At 43.4% G+C, this 20,765-nt stretch overlaps 1 protein-coding gene across 2 annotated transcripts in view; it reads right to left on the bottom strand.

Annotated features, from left to right (window-relative positions):
* Positions 1-959: 959 nt before the first annotated feature.
* Positions 960-20,765, bottom strand: part of LOC129815480 (guanine nucleotide-binding protein G(i) subunit alpha-2-like) — a 94,155-nt gene continuing 74,349 nt past the window's right edge. For both annotated transcript variants that reach the window (XM_055869351.1, XM_055869353.1), the window contains exons 4-9: positions 14,855-15,015; positions 7,664-7,792; positions 4,141-4,270; positions 3,795-3,948; positions 2,064-2,278; positions 960-1,876 (exon numbers count right to left, since the gene is read on the bottom strand). In XM_055869351.1, the coding sequence (XP_055725326.1) occupies positions 2,088-2,278; positions 3,795-3,948; positions 4,141-4,270; positions 7,664-7,792; positions 14,855-15,015 (765 nt within the window). In that variant the 3' untranslated portion in view covers positions 960-1,876; positions 2,064-2,087. The remainder of the gene's footprint in view (positions 1,877-2,063; positions 2,279-3,794; positions 3,949-4,140; positions 4,271-7,663; positions 7,793-14,854; positions 15,016-20,765) is intronic.

Here is a 20,765-nt window from a genome sequence, read left to right as displayed (position 1 = left end):
AATCCTGTGTAGGTAGGTCCTGTTGCCGCCTTCCATGCCGCTTGGTCCTATGGTGGGTAATTCTGTCACGATCGTGTGGCGGATTGACGGACCAAAATGCAGCAGTTGGAAAATAAGCCATCTTCTTTTATTTAACGAAGAAGGCACACGAAACAAAAACACTTTAACAAAATAACAAAACGACCGTGAAGCTACAAACGTTGTGCACTTACACACACTGGCTACAAACGTTCTTACATAGACAATTACCCACAACCAATGAGAGCCTATGGCTACCCTAAATAAGGCTCCCAATCAGAGACAACCGAAATCAGCTGTCTCTAATTGGGAACTCATTCAGGTAACCATAGACTCTCCTTGAATACTAACCAACATAGACAACGCTAGACATATACACTCAACACAAAACCATCTACTACACCCCATAACCCCTTTACCAAATAAACACCCAAAACCAACAAAACATAAACATTACCCATGTCACACCCTGACCTAACTAAAATAATAAAGAAAACAAAGAATAATAAGGCCAGGGCGTGACAGTACTCATGTAGTCATTACTGTGTGTACTCATGTAGTCATTACTGTGTGTACTCATGTAGTCATTACTGTGTGTACTCATGTAGTCATTACTGTGTGTACTCATGTAGTCATTACTGTGTGTACTCATGTAGTCATTACTGTGTGTACTCATGTAGTCATTACTGTGTGTACTCATGTAGTCATTACTGTGTGTACTCATGTAGTTCTGCTCAACAATACAAGTTGTTTTGTCTTTCTTCCTTTCGGTTGCTTTTTTCTCCATTGTGGGATAACGATTTATCATGGTTTTATTACACCAATAGTTCTACCATGCCTTTAATTATCTGGTTTGGTGGAATAAAACTATATGTGTAGTGTTATATGAACAACTTGTCCATTAGTAAAATGAAATAAACAATGTGTAGGAAAACACAAGCAAGTGTGTCAGGTGCTATTTTTATTTAAATTAAATAATCATATAAGGACTTTTAAAACATTTTAATATTTACCAAAATCCCTAATCTATCTCTCAATTAGATTTTGTATTTCCTTATGAACTATTTATTCTTAAGATGGTTTGACAAACATGGAAGAAAAATGTATGCATACAGTCGGTCAAACAGTACTGATAAAAGTATATCTAAGAATCAGTTGTAAACTGAAGTGTAGGAACAAACATATTGCAAAAGACATGTAAATGGTAATATAAAAAAATAACAATGTTAAGTACATATTTTAAATATCAGTTAGAATTTTTGCTATTCTTTCCCCTGGTTGTGAAGCTTTTTTTCATTTTACTTTTTTATATTTTTTTATTTATATTTTCTAAAAGGAATGTTAAAATATTCTGTGCAGATTACAGAGCTAATATATCTTGTGTCATGCAAGAACAATATGCGGTTTGGCTATGAATGAGGAACATATGTAAACATTATTTAAAAAAGCACTTCCTTTTTCGATTCATATTCTCTATTCATGCCTGTGCTTCTTTAAAAAAAATATGCCTTATGTGATTAAAAGTTTAATGGAATTTGCACATCAGATTTTGTAAAGTAACATGAGAGCATTTAATAAAAACTTTTCCATTTTCTCCTCTAATAATTGAAAATAAACAAAGAAAAACAAAACAAAAAAGACAATAAATGTTTGATTCATGGTTTTAACAGAAAGAGTTAACAATTATGAGCAACTGGATCAGCAATCATTGAAATTCTGCAAGGCTCCCCGAGTTCTCAGTCTCTTAGGTGTCTTTAAAAAAAGCAGATAAAAGCAGAAATCGTGGTTGGCCAGTGTAGTCTGTCTTCCCCATCCTTCCTTCTGGTCATCAGAGCTGTTCAAGTAATCTGAAGGAAGACTGAGAAAGGGAAAGGTTAATGTATCCAAGATTCACCTTTAAGTTGCATTCAAAGAACATTAAGTGGTGGTTTCTGTACATTTACGAACAGATATACATCCGTGTGTGCATGCGTGTGTGTGAGTGTGTAGTCCATGAGCATGTGTTTGTAAAATGTGTGTGCTCTATTCTATGTGTAGCAGCTCACCTTGACTCTTCCTCAGGCTTCGCTCTAGAAGAGACCACAGTCCTTCAGGTTGTTCTTGATGATGACGTCGGTGACGGCGTCGAAGACAAACTGAACGTTCTTGGTGTCGGTGGCTTGGGTGAAGTGGCTGTAGATCTCCTTGGTGTCCTTCTTCTTGTTCAGGTCCTCAAACTTGGTCTGGATGTAGGCCTGTGCCTCTTCAAATGTGTTGGGACCTGGGTATAGGAGAGGAGGTTAAGACAGGAGTGTTGTGCCCATAGAATTTGAAAGGTTGTTCTATTGAGTCTGCACGAGTCATGCAAGGAGAAAACTAGTGTCAGGTGGAGAAGTGGACCTGCTCTACCGAAGGGATTCATGGGGTTTGTGAAGCTACACTATATATACAAAAGTATGGACACCACTTCAAATGAGTGGATTCGGCTATTTCAGTCACACCAGTTGCTGATAGGTGTATAAAATCGAGCACACAGCCATGCAATCTCCATAGACAAACATTGGTAGTAGAATGGCCTTACTGAAGAGCTCAGTGACTTTCAACGTGGCACCGTCAAAGGATGACACATTTCCAACAAGTCAGTTCATACAATTTCTGCCCTGCTAGAGCTGCCCCGGTCAATTGTAAGTGCTGTTATTGTGGAGTGAAAACGTCTAGGAGCAACAACGGCTCAGCCGCGAAGTGGTAGGCCACCCAAACTCACAGAACGGGACCGGTGGGTGCTGAAGCACATAGCGCATAAAAATAATTTGTACTCGGTTGCAACACTAACTACCAAGTTCCAACTGCCTCTGGAAGCAACGTCAGCACAATAATTGTTAGTTGGGAGCTTGATGAAATGGGTTTCCATGGCCGAGCAGCCGCACACAAGCCTAAGATCACCATGAACAATGCCAAGTGTCAGCTGGAGTGGTGTAAAGCTCGCCGCCATTGGACTCTGGAGCAGTGGAAACGCGTTCTCTGGAGTGATGAATTATGCTTCACCATCTGGCAGTCCGAGGGACGAATCGGATTTGGCGGATGCCAGGAGAACGCTACCCAAATGCATATTGCCCACTGTAAAGTTTGGTGGAGGAGGAATAATGGTCTGGGGCTGTTTTTCATGGTTTGGTCTAGGCCCCTTAGTTCCAGTGGGGAGAAAGCTAAACACTACAACATAAAATGACATACTAGACGATTCTGTGCTTCTAACCTTCTGGCAACAGTTTGGGGAAGGCCCTTTCCTGTTTCATTATGACAATACCGCCGTGCACAAAGTGAGGTCCATACAGAACTGGTTTGTCGAGACCGGTGTGGAAGAACTTGACTGGCCTGCACAGAACCTTGACCAATACTACATCAAACACCTTTGGGATAAATTGGAACGCCGACTACGAGCCTGGGCTAATCACCCAACATCAGTGCACGACCTGACTAATGCTCTTGTGCCCTAATGGAAGTCCCCGCAGAAATGTTCCAACATCTAGTGGAAAGCCTTCCCAGAAGAGTAGAGACTATTATTGAGGGAAAGGGGGGACCAACTCCATATTAATGCCCATGATTTTTGGTCTGAGATGTTTGATGAGCAGGTGTCCACATACTTTTGGTATTGTAGTGTATACATCTTGCCATTAGATTTCTTCTACTGGTAAAAACTATACCTCCTAGTCTAACATGAGAATGTCAACATACAAACACTGCCAACAACAAGAGAATATGGAACATTCAGGGGATGCAGAGTTGTGTTATGGTCTTACCAGAGTACTCTGGGAAGCAGATGGTCAGGGGACTGTGGGTGATCTTCTTCTCAAACAAATCCTTCTTGTTGAGGAACAGGATGATGGAGGTCTCTGTGAACCACTTGTTGTTGCAGATGGAGTCAAATAACTTCATGCTCTCGTGCATACGGTTCTATGGAGAGATGGAAAGAGAGAGAGAGCAAGGGAGGGAGGGAATGAAAACAAAACATTATTTAATTCCAGTTGATCCAGACAACTCAAAATGAATGTGAAGCAATTTCCTTTAGAAATAAAATAGAATTTAAAGTGATAAGAGAGATCTAGTCAGTGGCACTTAAAGGACAACAGTGTTCTGCCTCCTCACCATCTCCTCATCCTCAGCCAGCACCAGATCATAGGCACTCATGGCCACACAGAAGATGATGGCTGTGACTCCCTCAAAGCAGTGGATCCACTTCTTCCTCTCAGAACGCTGGCCACCCACGTCAAACATCCTGCAGGAACACAAGGAGACAGTTAGGGTCACCCTTTTACTGCCGTTTACTAGTGGTGCTGAATGCCCACCCCCAACCCCCAGATCAACCTCTAGTCTAGCCCTGTCACTCCTTTGATGTGTGCAGATTTGGAATAAGTGGATAGGTGTAAACAATATAGCGCTGGCTCCCCCTCAATTTTTTTACAGGAGCTTCCCCAATGTTGCTTAAACCTATTTGGTCTATTTGGATAGGGAAACACAGGAGGGGATGTTTTCTGCAGGGCCATTCATGACCTCCGTATTGGGATCTAAAATTATACTAAAAACATGTAAGCACCATGATGATTTGACATTCCTGGAGGAGCTCCCACTCTCCATTACCATTAACTCAGGCTGGGCCTGGAGGAGAGGGGAGGCCTGAGGGTATCTCTGTAGTCAGAGCAGCTAGCCTTCCTCTGGGGACCTTCTCTCTCCATGTGCACTGCAGTCAGTCTGCCTCCTCTCAGTCTCTACCACTCTCTCTCTTCTCTCTCCCCATCTGTGTCTCTCTTTCTCTTGGTCTCTCTTTTTGTCTCTCTTTGGCTCCATTGGGCAAGACCCTTCACTGCACAGACCCTGGCATTTTGTTGGTATATTGGTACAGTGACATTGCCGTGGTTACGAGGCGCTGAGGGAGGCGATCTGGTAATGTTTGTTTGTTGACACGATTGAGCCATGCAGTACTTTTCATGAGGACATCGACCAACCCACCGACCGGGCACGTGGGCGAGATGAGAGGATGCCCACTTCCCAGTTCCAGTCTGGGTTGTGAAACCCATCTGAGATATTTACTAATCACCACCACAAAGGAAGTTGCATTTCAAAACATGGAGAATAATAATAAATACTGAGACCGTGGCATGGAAGTCTGATGTTTGTCAAATAGCAGACAGACTGTCCGTTTAGTTGTTGTACTGTCAGATAGAAATTCAGCCGATATTTGTGTGAAGTTCCTATGTAATGGAGTGCTACTATGCTATGTGTTGGCAGGCTGTGTAAGTACAGCTCATTACCACAGGGCTGTAATGTTCAGGGCTGTAATGAGTAGTACTCACCTCAAAAGGGCTCTCATCAGCTTTAATATCACTCACTGTAACCTGATTCCATCAGACCAGATAAACACTAGCTAACACTGCTGCAGGGCAGGCAGAGGAACGTTCTGTTATTTGTGTACAAACACACCCAAACACTTGTCTCTGCAGGCAGGCAGGCAGGCAGGCAGGCAGACCACACAGACAGACAGACAGACAGACAGACAGACAGACAGACACAGAGAGACAGACAGAGACAGAGAGACAGAGAGACAGAGAGACAGAGAGACAGAGAGACAGAGAGACAGAGAGACAGAGAGACAGACAGACAGACAGACAGACAGACAGACAGACAGACAGACAGAGACAGACAGACAGAGACAGACAGACAGAGACAGACAGACAGAGACAGACAGACAGAGACAGACAGACAGAGACAGACAGACAGAGACAGACAGAGAGAGACAGACAGACAGAGACAGACAGACAGAGACAGACAGACAGAGACAGACAGACAGAGACAGACAGACAGAGACAGACAGAGACAGACAGACAGAGACAGACAGAGACAGACAGAGACAGACAGAGACAGACAGAGACAGACAGAGACAGAGACAGACAGACAGAGACAGACAGAGACAGAGACAGACAGAGACAGACAAACAGACAGACAGAGACAGACAGAGACAGACAGAGACAGACAGAGACAGACAGAGACAGACAGAGACAGACAGAGACAGAGACAGACAGAGACAGACAAACAGACAGACAGAGACAGACAAACAGACAGACAGAGACAGACAGAGACAGACAGAGACAGACAGAGACAGACAGAGACAGACAGAGACAGACAGACAGAGACAGACAGAGACAGACAGAGACAGACAGAGACAGACAGAGACAGACAGAGACAGACAGAGACAGACAAACAGAGACAGACAGAGACAGACAGAGACAGACAGAGACAGACAGAGACAGACAAACAGACAGACAGAGACAGACAAACAGACAGACAGAGACAGACAGAGACAGACAGAGACAGACAAACAGACAGACAGAGACAGACAAACAGACAGACAGAGACAGACAAACAGACAGACAGAGACAGACAAACAGACAGACAAACAGACAGACAGAGACAGACAGACAGAGACAGACAGACAGAGACAGACAGACAGAGACAGACAGAGACAGACAGAGACAGACAGACAGAGACAGACAGACAGAGACAGACAGAGAGAGACAGACAGACAGAGACAGACAGACAGAGACAGACAGACAGAGACAGACAGACAGAGACAGACAGACAGAGACAGACAGACAGAGACAGACAGAGACAGACAGACAGAGACAGACAGAGACAGACAGACAGAGACAGACAGAGACAGACAGACAGAGACAGACAGAGACAGACAGAGACAGACAGAGACAGACAGAGACAGACAGAGACAGACAGAGACAGACAAACAGACAGACAGAGACAGACAGACAGAGACAGAGACAGACAGAGACAGACAGAGACAGACAGAGACAGACAGAGACAGACAGAGACAGACAGACAGAGACAGACAGAGACAGACAGAGACAGACAGAGACAGACAGAGACAGACAGAGACAGACAGACAGAGACAGACAGAGACAGACAGAGACAGACAGAGACAGACAGAGACAGACAGAGACAGACAGACAGAGACAGACAAACAGACAGACAGAGACAGACAAACAGACAGACAGAGACAGACAAACAGACAGACAGACAGACAGACAGCCTTGTGCACACACAAATGTTTTGATTTCCAGTGTTTTGAAAATAGTGTATCCTGACTCCATTTGGAAGCCTCTATTCCATTTGTGGTGTAAAGGTGGTGGGGGTATTGAGATTTAAACAGGAATTTCCTCAGTGTTTTATAATTAAGACATGGATAGACGACTGAGAAATAGTTCTGTTATCAAGGATAAGGAGTAATTTGACGCATGGATCCAATTTCCACATTCAAATGAACATGGATTTCTGAAGCCACCACCAGTGAACACGTCAACCAGTCCATCAACCCTCTCACACAACCTTCCCACCATACACACCGAGGCACACACACAAACAGAGAGACAGAGACAGAGACACACAGAGACAGAGAACCAGACAGGGTTAGTCAGCTCTAAATTGTCTTTTCAAAGTAACAACCAGACAAAATGGTGCTTTGGAGGAATGAATATCTCTAGCTTCACTCCGAAAGACAGAGAGGAAAGAAGAAACAGAGAGGTTATTTTGCGTTTGGGCAATGGTACGAGCAGGCGGTTCAAAATGAATCACGCACGCACTAGTACGTCAGTGGTCCACTCACTTAAAGTGCAGGTCTTTGAAGGTGAAGTGTGTCTCCACGATGCCGGTGGTCTTGACTCTGGTCCGCAGCACGTCCTGCTGTGTGGGGATGTAGTCTGCTTTGGCTATCCTCTCCAGATCATTCAGGTAGCTGAAAGGGACAACACACACACACGTCAGAATACAGATACACACAACTGTCAGATTAAAAACCAGGTGGACCCTCAAAAAGCCTAGGGTCACAGGGTTTCAGTGCTCCAACTCTGCACCACTGGTGTGGCCACGTTGTTAATGGTATTGGTGCTATCTGTTTATTTAACCATCATCAATATAAACTCACCACTAAGTGGATAGAGACCCATCAGTTTCTATTTGCTTGACTATCTGAAGTGCCCAATCTATGGAGGATACAATACACATCAGCACTCAATCTCCCAGGAGATGCCGACAGGCTGACTCAACACAGTTACACACACAAATGACAATGGCATTTGATCCCTGGAAAACCATCTGATTGCGCCTGTTGAGAGAGAAAACAATTGTGCTAGTCATAGCGCTGCAGACAGCCAGGGCAACGGGCCCTGTCAGATACTGTCAGCTTCATGTGGCGTCAGCCAGAAGGTAATTCAATGTTTTTTAAGGCCTTAAATTCATGTCAATAAATCTTTGTTTGGAAACAGCTGTCTGTTCATTTATTTCGCAGCAGCGGCCCGTTACGTTATTTGAATATAGAGGACACTTCCTGGCTGTCTGACACCACTTCCTGGTCCTCTGACGCCTCTATCTGAATGGCTGGGTGAAGACGGGGGATGGGAGGCTGGGACTAGTGGGTGATATGGGCTTCACATTTTGGATCAAATCAATGGCTCAACATTTTAATCACACAGTTATTCTTCTGCCTTACAAAGATGTTCTGGATGGTGTGCCTCGTCACTTTATGGTACCATCAGCCACCGTCATGTTCACCTATCATTGGACTACAGACTGACACGATTTACCACCCTCACATTCTCAGGTTCCCTCTCTGTGTTTATACCTGCAGAGGTTGAGTTCTAGAGACTGTTCTATAAACAGTGTGCCCTGAGCTGAGGTTTACACAGAAGATTGTACATCAATATTGTGGCACAGCGTTTCATCAGAAAACAAAGTGTTGGTGTTCGCTGTAATCCTGCCTAAAACAAGTCTGTACGTATATTAAAAGTGTTCTCCACACACACTCCTTCATCACAAACGTCTCTGATTGAAGGATTCTAATCCCACGCCCCACAGAGAAAGGCCTCCTTTGTTGTGAGGGATTCACATATTGAAACATTGCTTAATATGAGCTTTCGATTTCTAGTATCCAGAGCTTAATTGAATCCTGTGGGCTTACAGTTACAATTTACAAACCCTCCTCCTCCCTATGTGCCTCCTCCCTCTAGCAATGGTTAAACATTATTGTGGTTATTATCTCTATGCTGTAATTCATTTACTCATGGATTTGGCCTTTGGAGAGGAGGTGAGTTACAGTAGTGGAGCTGTAGGAGTGATTCTAGCCTGCTGAAAGGGGATCAGGCCTCTCCCTGTGCTCTGAGATAGACGACAGTCTGGAGGCTGATATTGTTGAAGCACACAGGAAGTCTAACTACAGTAGTCAAAGTGCTCTGGAGAGGCCTGATGAAATAATGTAAATCCTCATCACCGCCTCCACAACCTCTTGGGGGTCATCACAACAGTACGCTTACCAGAAAGCCAGAGCTTTAATAAGAGCAGGGCGAGTGAGCGAGCGAGGGATTAAAAAGTTATGATTAGACTTGGTAATACAAAAAGGGGGAGAGAGAACAATATCGCTCCCTCTGCTCGTTTAATATTTAGTGGATGCCAGACAATCATTTTGTGACACACTATCCTGTCGTGCATTTTAGAGCCCATTTCCTTGGCACCATGCAATCTCACCAAGAGGCCTTGTGTCTAATGGACTCGCCTAAGAACAAGTACAACACTCTCCCTCTGTTGCAGGTGGGGATACATGCACAAGTGGTTTTAAAGTCACATAGATGGTGAGTGTATCAGGAATAGTGGAACCATGGGATGTGTTGTGTTTTCTCAAAATGTCCATGTAGAGTGATTGAGGGGCCCTGTGGGCCCCGGTGATAAGGGACCCGGTGATAACCTACACCAAGCTACAGCAGCACTGGGGAGAGAGAGCCTTGCAGTATTAGTGTGTTTTCATTCATCATTAGACCAACAACTTAGCACTACATTACACTGACGGAGCATTACATTACATTGACTCAGTTAAAGGCCTCAATGTTAATGAGCGGCTCTGTGGAGAGGCTCCAGAGAGAGCTGACAGCCTGCGGCGTGCAGGCCGGCTGTGTTGTGGTCAGACATTAGAAGCATGACTAGACCTAAATGGAAGTGACATGAGACCTGTTGTTGTTGCACATAGAGTAATACTTACAATGGCAGTCACTATAAAGGACTAACCTGGGACAATAGCATAGCCGTACACTGTAGCATCTGTTGACTGGTCGCTGTGAGAACCAGAGCACAGAACCTTGAATCTGGGCGCAGAGTTGCATAGCACTGCTGGTTTCAGGGACAGACTCAGAGCTGGGACACCAGGTGAGTGATCTCTCTGGCCAATCAATGACGTCAATCAGGAGCCAGGTAGAGTAGAAAAGAAAAGCAGAATTACTGCAGACCTCGAGCCAGGATTTGAATAGCCCTGGACTAAAGGCTGCAACCAGGCGTGACATGGTCGGTGCCAACCACAAACTGCCATCAATCCCTGGATACTCCCCCAGTGACTCCCTCATTCAGGCTACATTTTCCTGATGGCTGCCTCATGGCCAGCAGAGAGGGAGAAGGAGGAGGGAAAGAGGGAGGAGGGAAAGAGGGAGTGACTGCATATGTGAGCAGTCACTGTGAAACCACACTATCCTCCACCCTGACTTCAGAGCTCCCGCAGCGGGACAGGACAGGACAGCTCTACTAGCGTGGGAGGTGAGCAGGCTGTCCCAATGCAGTCAGACTTTGGACACAGAGAACTACACAGAAGTTACAGAACTAAAACTACATTCAGACCCATCTCCAGAAATATTGTTGGTAAGCTAAATCAAAGGAAAGATATTTTAGAACATCAAATTTAACTATTAAATGAACACTATCAGCAGTTAGAAGATAGAATTTCCTTGTCTGTTTTCACCTCTAATTTGTCTTGGCAATAAAAAAAATCTTACAGAAAAACAACAACATAGAAAACATATTCAGGCTGGGGACCATACAGGTGAATTAAAAACCGTGAATTAAACAAGCGTAAGTCATCTGTTTGTAAACAACATGTTGGTTGTTTCTTAACTCCCATCATCAAAGGGGATTGATCCAATCTATTATCTCAGGAACTGGTCCTCTCTTCAGAAATTGATTCGGGGGAAATTAGGTTTGTGAAAATTCCTGGAAGTTCAGAGTCACACTAACCCCCATTAATAAACCAATTGGTTTCTAAACAAAGTGATAACACATAGCGCATGCAGCCTTGATCTCTTAATCCCCTTAAGATATAGATGGGAGACCGAGGGGGAACAGGAGGAGGGAATTTTGTAGTCACTGTGGTGTGAAGCAGTTAGAATCAGAGCCTGCTGATCTAGTGTGATGCTGCTGCCTCCCCAAAACTACCCCTGATTGCTTTGCCCCAGATTCATAAGGTAAATCCAGTAAAATCACAGCCCAGCCTACTTCAACAGAACCCATTAAGGTTTGTGATCTAGGAGGGGCACATGAAGAGTGGCTGAGCTAATGGTACTATGGCATTGAGGAATACACCACATCAGTCACTGCCTTTATCAATAAGTGTATTGAGGACGTTGCCCCAACCAGAAGCCAAGGATTACAGGCAACATTCGCACTGAGCTAAAGGGTAGAGCTGCCGCTTTCAAGGTGCGGGACTCTAACTTGGAAGCTTATAACAAATCATGCTATGCCCTCTGACGAACCATCAAACAGGCAAAGCGCCAGATAGGATTTTTTATTTTTACGGTTAGTCTAGCGGTCAAACCCAATAATTTTTTGACTTTTTTGTGATCGAAGGTTTCGAAGGTGATCATACTCGGCACTGTAATGTAAGCCAGGATGTTTACAGGACTAAGATTTAATCGTACTACACCGGCTCCAATGCTTGTCGGATGTAGCAGGGCCTGCAAACTATTACAGACTACAAAGGGAAGCACAGCCGCGAGCTGCCTAGTGACATGATCCTACCAGACGAGCTAAATCACTTCTATGCTAGCGTCCAGGCAAGTAACACTGAAACATGCATGAGAGCATCAGCTGTTCCGGACGACTGTGTGATCAAACTCTCAGTAGCCGACGTGAGTAAGACCTTTAAACAGGTCAACATTCACAAGGCCGCTGGGCCAGACGGATTACCAGGACATGTGCTCCGGGCATGTGCTGACCATCTGGCAGGTGTCTTCATTGACATTCTCAACATGTCCCTGATTGAGTCTGTAATACCAACATGCTTCAAGCAGACCACCATAGTCCCTGTGCCCAAGACCACTAAGCACTAAGGTAACCTTCCAACATGACTACAGACCCTTAGCACTCACGTCCGTAGCCATGAAGTCCTTTGAAAGGCTGGCAATGGCCCACATTACAACCATTATCCCAGAAACCCACTAAACTCACTAATTTGCATACCGCTCAAACAGATCCACAGATGATGCAATCTCTATTGCACTGCACATTGCCCTTTCCTACCTGGACAAAAGGAACACCTACGTGAGAATGCTATTCATTGACTACAGCTCAGAGTTCAACACCATAGTGCCCTCAAAGCCTCTGACCACAAGGCACTACAGAGGGTAGTGCGTACAGCCCGGTAAATCATTGGGGCTAAGCTGCCTGCCATCCAGGACCTCTACACCAGGCGGTGTCAGAGGAAGGCCCTAAAAATTGTCAAAGACAAAAGGCCAAAATGCTTCTCAACAGCTTTTACCTCTGAGCCATAAGACTCCTGAACGGGTAATCAAATGGCTACCTGGACTATTTGCATTACGCTGCTGCTACTCTGTTCAACTATGCATAGTCACTTTAACTATACATTCATGTACATACAGTTGAAGTCGGAAGTTTACATACACTTAGGCTGGGGTCATTAAAACTTGTTTTTCAACCACTCCACAAATTTCTTGTTAACAAACTATAGTTTTGGCAAGTCGGTTAGGACATCTACTTTGTGCATGACACAAGTAATTTTTCCAACAACTGTTTACAGACAGATTATTTCACTTATAATTCACTGTATCACAATTCCAGTGGGTCAGAAATTTGCATACACTAAGTTGACTGTGCCTTTAACCAGCTTGGACAATTCCATAAAATTATGTCATGGCTTTAGAAGCTTCTGATAGGCTAATTGACATCATTTGAGTCAATTGGAAGTGTACCTGTGGATGTATTTCAAGGCCTACCTTCAAACTCAGTGCCTCTTTGCTTGACATCATGGGAAAATCAAAAGAAATCAGCCAAATAAAATTGTAGACCTCCACAAGTCTGGTTCATCCTTGGGAGCAATTTCCAAACGCCTGAAGGTACCACGTTCATCTGTACAAACAATAGTACGCAAGTATAAACCCCATGGGACCACGCAGCCATCATATCGCTCATGAAAGAGATGTGTTCTGTCTCCTAGAGAAGAACGTACTTTGGTGCGAAAAGTGCAAATCAATCCCAGAACAGCAGCAAAGGACCTTGTGAAGATTCTGGAGGAAACAGGTACAAAAGTATCTATATCCACAGTAAAACGAGTCCTATATCGACATAAGCCGAAAGGCCACTCAGCAAGGAAGAAGACACTGCTCCAAAACCCGCCATCAAAAAGCCAGACTACGGTTTGCAACTGCACATGGGGACAAAGATCATACTTTTTGGAGAAATGTCCTCTGGTCTGATGAAACAAAAATAGAACTGTTTGGCCATAATGACCATTGTTATGTTTGGAGGAAAAAGGGGGAGGCTTGCAAGCCGAAGAACACCATCCCAACCATGAAGCACGGGGGTGGCAGCATCATGTTGTGGGGGTGCTTTGCTGCAGGAGGGACTGGTGCACTTCAGAAAATAGATGGCATTATGAGGAAGTAAAATTATGTGGATATATTGAAGCAACATCTCAAGACATCAGTCAGGAAGTTAAAGCTTGGTTGCAAATGGGTCTTCCAAATGGACAATGACCCCAAGCATACTTCCAAAGTTGTGGCAAAATGGCTTAAGGACAACAAAGTCAAGGCATTGGAGTGGCCATCACAAAGCCCTGACCTCAATCCCATAGAAAATTTGTGGGCAGAACTGAAAAAGCGTGTGCGAGCAAGGAGGCCTACAACCTGACTCAGTTACACCAGCTCTGTCAGGAAGAATGGGCCAAAATTCCCCCAACTTATTGTGGGAAGCTTGTGGAAGGCTACCCGAAAAGTTTGACCCAAGTTAAACAGTTTAAAGGCAATGCTACCAAATACTAATTGAGTGTATGTAAACTTCTGACCCACTGGGAATGTGATGAAAGAAATAAAAGCTGAAATAAATAATTATTTCTACTATCATTCTGACATTTCACATTCTTAAAATAAAGTGGTGATCCTAACTGACCTAAGACAGGGAATTTTTACTTGGATTAAATGTCAGGAATTGTGAAAAACTGAGTTTAAATGTATTTGTCTAAGGTGTATGTAAACTTCCGACTTCATCTGTAATCCCTCAATTAGCCCGACTAACCGGTGCCCCCTTACATTGACTCTGTACCGGTACCACCTGAAAATATAGCCTCGCTAATGTTATTTTAACTATCATTTATCTTAAAAAAAAATCTTTAGCTATCTTTTGTTTACCTAATACTTTTTTTTACTTAAAAATTGCACTGTTGGTTAGGGCTTGTAAGTAAGCATTTCACTGTAAGGTCTACACCTAAAGTATTCAGCGCACCTGACAAATAAACTTTGATTTGATGGTCTTCCAAAAGTTCCATTCTTACAGGTGTTTATGTTTTTGTAGTTTCCCAAAAATGTTTTAAAAGTTAGAAATCACACATCAAAATTGCATATCTTGCATATATTTGGGTACAGCCTTACAGGTACTACATGGTAACATGGAGAAGAGGAGGACCATGACAAAGTAGACTATGAGCCTGGCAGAGGTACGTAGCCAAGTGGGAAGAGTGGTGTTGGTCGTTACTCACTAGGCAGCCGAGTCGTTGAGCTGGTACTCGCGGGCGCGCGTAAAGCAGCCCTGCACCCCTCCGTCGCCCCACAGCCTCTGCATGGCGTTCGATAGGTCGTCTGGCAGGATGCCCTGCTCCTCAGCAGCCCCTGAGAGGGCAAACAGCTGGCGGGCATCATCCTGGAGGCGACACAGACACACACAGGGTTAGGAATGAGACCAAGTGGAACAGACAAGAGACCTTAACTAATCAACGTTAACAAACTTGGCCATGGTAAAGCAGACAGTAATAGATCAGGTCTCAACAAGGTCAATTAGACTGGAGGACACAATTAGACAGTCTGCACTACAAACAGAAGAACCATTAAACACAGTAATCATACCTATCCACTGGAGACTGTCCTCACTATTTCTCAGAGCTCTGTGTGTGCGCGTGTGTGTCTGTGTGTGTGTTCTTGCCAGCCATACAGGTGACTCATCATTCAGAGTAGCCACAGGGGAGCACCCCAGGGCACAGCATCCCTCTGGAAGGGTCCATGAGAACAGGATAACCGAGGTAATTATACCTGTAGACACAGGCAGGTCTCCGCCAGGTCTCAGCCCTGACTTACGCACAGAATGTGGTGTAGGGCTTTCCCCTAGCATGGTCCCACGCTGACTTACGCAAGTATGTACACACAAACACACAGAGTATGAAAAAGGCCGATTACACAGCTCCCACATCGGCTTAGTGCACTGCCCACAAAACCCTCTTGAACATCCCTCCATACATCAATGTTTTGCAGGAAAAAGATGGACAAACTCCTAAAGCTGCATTGACTGAGAAGAGACATGCTGGCCTAAGTTCCATACAGCTAGTTAACCTGTGTCTGCCCAGTCCACCCCTAGTCTAACCCAGTCTAACCCAGTCCAGCCCATGAACTGGTTAATAGAGTGGGGCAAAAAAGTATTTAGTCAGCCACCAATTGTGCAAGTTCTCCCACTTAAAAAGATGAGAGAGGCCTGTAATTTTCATCATAGGTACACTTCAACTAGGACAGACAAAATTTGAAAACAAAATCCAGAAAATCACATTTTAGGATTTTTTATGAATTTATTTGCAAATGATGGTGGAAAATAAGTATTTGGTCACCTACAAACAAGCAAGATTTCTGGCTCTCACAGACCTGTAACTTCTTCTTTAAGAGGCTCCTCTGTCCTCCACTCGTTACCTGTATTAATGGCACCTGTTTGAACTTGTTATCAGTATAAAAGACACCTGTTCACAACCTCAAACAGTCACACTCCAAACTCCACTATGGCCAAGACCAAAGAGCTGTCAAAGGACACCAGAAACAGAATTGTAGACCTGCACCAGGCTGGGAAGACTGAATCTGCAATAGGTAAGCAGCTTGGTTTGAAGAAATCAACTGTGGGAGCAATTATTAGGAAATGGAAGACATACAAGATCACTGATAATCTCCCTCGATCTGGGGCTCTCACCCCGTGGGGTCAAAATGATCACAAGAACGGTGAGCAAAAATCCCAGAACCACACGGGGGGACCTAGTGAATGACCTGCAGAGAGCTGGGACCAAAGTAACAAAGCCTACCATCAGTAACACACTACGCCGCCAGGTACTCAAATCCTGCAGTGCCAGACGTGTCCCCCTGCTTAAGCCAGTACATGTCCAGGCCCGTCTGAAGTTTGCTAGAGAGCATTTGGATGATCCAGAAGAAGATTGGGAGAATGTCATATGGTCAGATGAAACCAAAATATAACTTTTTGGTAAAAACTCAACTCGTTGTGTTTGGATGCAACTCAGCATTCTTTGTCCTCCAAAGAACACCATACCTACTGTGAAGCATGGGGGTGGAAACATCATGCTTTGGGGCTGTTTTTCTGCAAAGGGACCAGGACGACTGATCCGTGTAAAGGAAAGAATGAATGGGGCCATGTATCGTGAGATTTGGAGTGAAAACCTCCTTCCACCAGCAAGGGCATTTTTTTTTAAATATTTTTTTATTTTACCGTTATTTTACCAGGTAAGTTGACTGAGAACACATTCTCATTTGCAGCAACGACCTGGGGAATAGTTACAGGGGAGAGGAGGGGGATGAATGAGCCAATTGTAAACATTGAAGATGAAACGTGGCTGGGTCTTTCAGCATGACAATGATCCCAAACGCACCGCCCGGGCAACGAAGGAGTGGCTTCGTAAGAAGCATTTCAAGGTCCTGGAGTGGCCTAGCCAGTCTCCAGATCTCAACCCCATAGAAATTATTTGGAGGGAGTTGAAAGTCTGTGTTGCCCAGCAACAGCCCCAAAACATCACTGCTCTAGAGGAGATCTGCATGGAGGAATAGGCCAAAATACCAGCAACAGTGTGTGAAAACCTTGTGAAGACTTACAGAAAACGTTTGACCTCTGTCATTGCCAACAAAGGCTATATAACAAAGTATTGAGATAAACTTATGTTATTGACCAAATACTTATTTTCCACCATCATTTGCAAATAAATTCATTAAAAATCCTACAATGTGATTTTCTGGATTTTTTTTTTCTCATTTTGTCTGTCATAGTTGAAGTGTACCTATGATGAAAATTACAGGCCTCTCTCATCTTTTTAAGTGGGAGAACTTGCACAATTGGTGCTGACTAAATACTTTTTTGCCCCACTGTAAGTGATGGAGGGAGTTCTAAGAAGAGAAATCAAAACAAATACACCAGGTGATCAAGGCCTCTTTAAAGTAGCTCACAGGAATAGAGTGTACTTGAGTGAGTGTATTGTGTGGTAATTAAAGTCTGTGATAAACAGACTCGTTTTATGGCGACTGAAGGAGGATGTTCTGTATCGTGTCAAGACTATGACACCTGAGCCCTCCCCCTCCCTTCAAGAGCCCTTAAACCTGTTAAGGCTGGGGGCGCTGTTGTCACTATTTATGGTAATCGTGTAATTTTTGAAACGGCTTCCTACAAAATTCTTGATCGTACAATATGCATATTATTATTATTATTGGATAGAAAACAGTCTATAGTTTCTATAGGAGTTGAAATTTTGTCTCTAAGTGGAACAGAACCCATTCTACAGCAATTTCCCTGACATGGAGTCAGATTTCAGAAATGTTGGCCCCTGATCTGGAGTCAGTTAAAAGGCCACTGTTATTGCTATGAGTATACGGACACTGCTTACGTCTTCCCCTGGATGCCTTTACGTGATGACGATTTGAATGGGGTCGATTGCACAATCACAGGCACTATAAATTAAAAAACCCTGTAGCTAGTCAGTCTTTTCTTGCTGCGTCATGCGCCTGGAGGACATCGACCCGCACTTGTTCCAAGCATTAGTGGAGGGAGTAATATTACTCTGGTCATGTTTCTACTCGTTATAGGAGTTAAAAACATCATAAGGTAGTTAATTTAAAGCGTTTTATAGCAATTTATATCCGTTTAGTGCGATTTGGGACATTTATTTCTGAAACGCTGTGAATCGCTGGGCACGCTTCCAGTTCATCCCGAACGCAGTTGGCATTTCCACATGGCAAGAGGACAGCTTTCCACCAAAAGACGATTAGACCCAAGAAAGGATCCTTTGCCCAAGATACTGATGGAAGAACAGCTCAAAGTAGGAAATTTTTATTATGATAAATCGTGTTTCTGTCGAAAAATGTTAGTGGCTTAGGACGCCATGTTTTTTGACGTAGCTTCGCTTGGCGCAAACTGTATTGAAAAGTAAGGATAATTTAAAAAATGTAATTCCGCGATTGTATTAAGAATTAAATTGTCTATCAATCGCTGTCCACCCTATATTTTTTAGTCACGTTTATGAGTATTTATGTATAAGAGTAGATCACTGTCTAATATGGCGCACCAACATTTTCTCACCAGCTGGGCTACTTTTGTCATTGTGTAACCATGATTTTGGTGGCTAAATATGCACATTTTCGAACAAACTGTATATGTATGTTGTAATGTGATGTTACAGGGGTGTCATCTGAAGAATTCTGAGAAGGTTAGTGAAAAAAATAATATATTTTGGCGATGTTTACGTTATCGCTCTCTTGGGCTAGAATCAATGCTGGGCTGCTATGTGCTATGTGCTATGCTAATATAACGATTTATTGTGTTTTCGCTGTAAGACACTTAGAAAATCTGAAATATTGTCTGTATTCACAGGATCTGTGTCTTTCGATTAGTGTATGCTGTGTATTTTTACGAAATGTTTGATGATTAGTAGTTAGGTAAACACGTTGCTCATTGTAATTATTCTAGTCCATTTGTGACGGTGGGTGCAATTGTAAACTAGCCATCTACCTGAAATATGCAAATTTTTCTAACAAAACCTATCCTATACCATAAATATGTTATCAGACTGTCATCTGATGAGTTTTTTTCTTGGTTAGGGGCTATCAATATCTTAGTTTAGCCGAATTGGTGATAGCTACTGTTGTTGGTGGACAAAGTAAAGATGGTGGATTATGCTAATGTGTTTTTAGGTAATAGATTTACATCTTTACATATTGTGTCTTCCCTGTAAAACATTTTAAAAATCGGACATGTTGGCTGGATTCACAAGATCTGTGTCTTTCATTAGCTGTATTGGACTTTAATGTGTGAAAGTTAAATATTTAAAAAATATATTTTTTTTTAATTTCGCAGCTCTGCCTTTTCAGTGGAATGTGGGGGGGGGTGCCGCTAGCGGCACGCTCCTCCTAGACAGGTTAAGGTGTGCACAATAAGAGAGAACAGTATGGTTTTTATAGGTGGCAAAATTAAATTCCCTGGTTTCCCAGTAATCCTGGTTGGAGGATTACGGTTTTCTGGCTTATTCCCTTCTGATTGAGGAAATCCTCCAAACCGGATTTCTGGAAAACCTGGGATTTTTTTGAAAAGTGACCGGAATTTCGCAACAGTGTGTAAAATGAAAACTAGGGCAGATCTCTGTTGTTACATTTAGTCAAATACTTTAAACAGCCAATCTACAGAACATGTGTCACGGCCATTTAAAGGAGTGGACCAAGGCGCAGAGTTTTGAGCGTACATACTTGTTTAATATAAGAATTCGCCACCAAAACAATAACATGAACACGTGAAGCCAACGTAGTGCTCACAGGCAACTAAACATGGACAACTACCCACCAAACCAACATGGAAAATGGCAACCTAAATAGGCTCCCCAATCAGAGACAACGATAAACAGCTGTCTCTGATTCGGAAATCACTCAGGCCACCATAAACCTACAACCCCTAGACAATACAAAATCCCCATAGATAACAAAAACCCCTAGACAATACAAAAACTAAACAAACCACCCCTTGTCACACCCTGACCTAACCAAATAATAAAGAAAGCAAATATAACTAAAGTCAGGGCGTGACAACATGTAATAAACTAAACTATCAGGCCAAGAGAATAATAACCAGTACATTTTGAGTAGCACTCCCTCTTACAGTCTTACCCCTGGGGAGCTGCTTTGTAAAGGAAGTTATCATGGCTGAGTTAGACGATGCAGCAGTGAATACACCTGATAGATATACTGCAGTGGGGGACTATAGAGAGAGCCCTGCCCCCTTCAGCACTACACAGTCACTGGGAGTGTATTAGATGAGCAAGCTGTAGTGTGTGTGTGTACAGATTGGTCTGAGACGGCTTATTCCTACTTTATCATTATTAACACCTAAATTACTTAACAAAAGGCCTATCTCAATAGGCATGGGTACTGTACATTGGTAGTGAATGAGATGCATTAGTCCCATAGAATGTAAATCACTTTATCAACCACCATGTATAAAGACAGAACAACTATTCATCTAAATGAAATAAAAAGTTAAGGCCGGCCAGGTCTAACACTTTACTATGAAACATCCAAATCTACGCTTCACAAAGCAATCTTAAGCAACATCCCTCACTCCAGATATTGGGACAGTTCATCAGTCACATGCTAGGTATA

This window comes from Salvelinus fontinalis, chromosome 18 (assembly GCF_029448725.1).
Source record: "Salvelinus fontinalis isolate EN_2023a chromosome 18, ASM2944872v1, whole genome shotgun sequence".
In the NCBI taxonomy this organism is placed as follows: Eukaryota; Metazoa; Chordata; class Actinopteri; order Salmoniformes; family Salmonidae; genus Salvelinus; species Salvelinus fontinalis.
The sequence above is the reverse complement of the archived record's forward strand: the minus strand, read 5'-3'. Positions and strand labels throughout refer to the sequence as shown.